This window comes from Odontomachus brunneus, unplaced genomic scaffold (assembly GCF_010583005.1).
Source record: "Odontomachus brunneus isolate Ranch 3 - 2012 unplaced genomic scaffold, Obru_v1 Obru_scaffold_114, whole genome shotgun sequence".
Lineage (NCBI taxonomy): Eukaryota > Metazoa > Arthropoda > Insecta > Hymenoptera > Formicidae > Odontomachus > Odontomachus brunneus.
Window position 1 is genome coordinate 1,067,180 of NW_022639564.1, and position 2,327 is coordinate 1,069,506.

The window sequence follows — 2,327 nt, forward strand, 5'->3', positions numbered from 1 at the left end:
ACATATTTTTTATTACGGCATTTTATTCAACGTAAAAACGCAAACAACTTTTACTTGAAAAATTTTTTATACGACCTCTATTTTCTAAGATATTTACAAGATCTACAAAGAAAAAAAATAAATATCTACAAGATTATTGGTTTCAATAATTTTTTACTTGAATTCTATCAACTTCAGCGGAAAATATGAAGAAATAAAAATTGCTTATTTTGTTTTCATAGAGCTCTGTGAATTTTTTCAGAATTTTGTGTTAACTTTTTAGTACTTCAAGAAAATGTAAGAAAATGAAGTACTAAAAAGTTAATATAAAATTCTGAAAAAATTCTCAGAGCTCTATGAGAACAAAATATACAATTTTTATCTCTTTATATTTTCCGCTAAAGTTGATAGAATTCGAGTAAAAAATTATTGAAACTAATAATCTTGTAGATATTTACGTAAATATCTTAGAAAATAGAGGCCGTATAAAAAATTTTTTCAAGCAAAAGTTGTTTGCGTTTTTACGTTGAATAAAATGCCATAATAAAAAATATGTGTTTCTATTTAAAAAAGCAAAGTTGACCTTGTTCTGACCTTGGCCACGCCATCCTATGTCAAATAACTACTATCGTTGAATGCGTTTTTTTAAGCCTTACAACTTTTGTCTGAAACATTTTTCTCTAAAATGCTTCCCCGTCGAGTTATCTTGCCGTTCCGGTACTTTTGCTATACCCTGTATATCAAGGAATATGAGAAGAAAACTGTTTGTCTCTACCCATGCATTGGCTCATCCGAGCGATCGAGCAACACGATTAATGATCAGTCAACATTTTGTATGGCCAAGAATGAACAAGGAAATTACCAATTGGGCAAGAGCTTGTCATTCCTGTCAACAAAATAAAATTCACAGACACAACAACACCATTCCGGAACATATTCCCATATCAGAAGGACGATTTGATCATATACATGTTGACATAATCGAACCATTACCGAACATCAAAAACTATCGGTACTGTGTAATATTAATCGACCGTTTCACGAGATGGCCTGAAGCAGCACCCGTACAAGACATATCAGCAGATACAGTAGCTATATTAAACGGCTGGATAGCACATTTTGGTGTACCTATAACGATAACAACGGACCAAGAAAAACAATTTGAATCCCAGTTGTTTAACGCGCTAACGCAAATGATGGGAAGCCAACGCAAAAAAATCTTAGTATATCACCTGGAGACAAACGGAATCATCGAAAGATGGCACAGGTCATTAAAAACTGCAATCCATTGTCATCAAGATAAAAATTGGATACAAGCATCACCTTTAGTACTTCTGGGCTTACGCACCAGCATTAAAGAAGACATAAAGCAGAATCATTTACTACATTGGCAGAACTACCCAGATAACATAGAGATGAACAGAAGTTCCTAGAGAATTCATTTTAAAGAATAGATATAGAATTAGAAAAATGAATACACGAAGAATTCTTGAAGAATTGACCACAATAAGTTCGTCTTGAAATATTCCTTAGGACTTCATTGTAGCGAATACTTTGCAACTTAATTCCTAGAAAACTTTGAGAATTCATGAGGAATTAAGACTAAGGCAGAGAACGAGACGTAAGCGTCGTAATCGTAAAGTAAGGCAGAGAAAAACGTAAGCGTAAGACTAGTAGCCTTTCATGATTTACGTTTTTCTCTGCTTTATTTTACGTCTACAACTATGACGCTTATGTCTCGTTCATTTGCATTAGCCCTTACAAATGTTTTGTTTATAGTAATTACTTTTTGCGCCTATATTCAGTACATGCCAGTAAGTGTATAATAATTAATTTACATATTTACATATAAATTGTTTAATTTATTTTAATTTGCAGTTATTTATATTTTGTGGAATTAATTATATAGTTTTATATAATAGAGCAAAGAGAGGAAATTGGTATTAAAATAACTTTTGATATATAAAATTTTCACCTGTATCAATAATAAGTATATTTATGCGAAGTATATTTTATCCTTAAGTTTGTATTCATGTTTCTAAAATCCATATATAGTTCTAACAAACTCAATCGCATTATTTGGAAGCCATTTATTTTTAGATTTTGAATTACATATTTGAAAGTGCGCTTTACTTACATTTAAAGCTCAGTTAGAACAGTATATATAACAGTATAACAGTTATAACAGTATAGTATCCAGCGAAAAATGATTCGTTGGTTGATGTCAAAATGACATCAAATGGATGTGGAGACAATAAAATTTATTAAATCCGAAGAAATCTTTTTGAGTTGAAGTAATTATATGAATACTCTAAAAAGTTCTGAGGAACTGCAATCATGGTGCATGC

General features: G+C 31.1%; 1 protein-coding gene across 1 annotated transcript; it reads left to right on the forward strand.

The window, feature by feature from the left end:
• Positions 1-824: 824 nt before the first annotated feature.
• Positions 825-1,412, forward strand: LOC116849398. Its single transcript, XM_032826525.1, has one exon. It carries the CDS (start codon positions 825-827, stop codon positions 1,410-1,412), a length of 588 nt encoding a protein of 195 aa, XP_032682416.1.
• Positions 1,413-2,327: the final 915 nt, after the last annotated feature.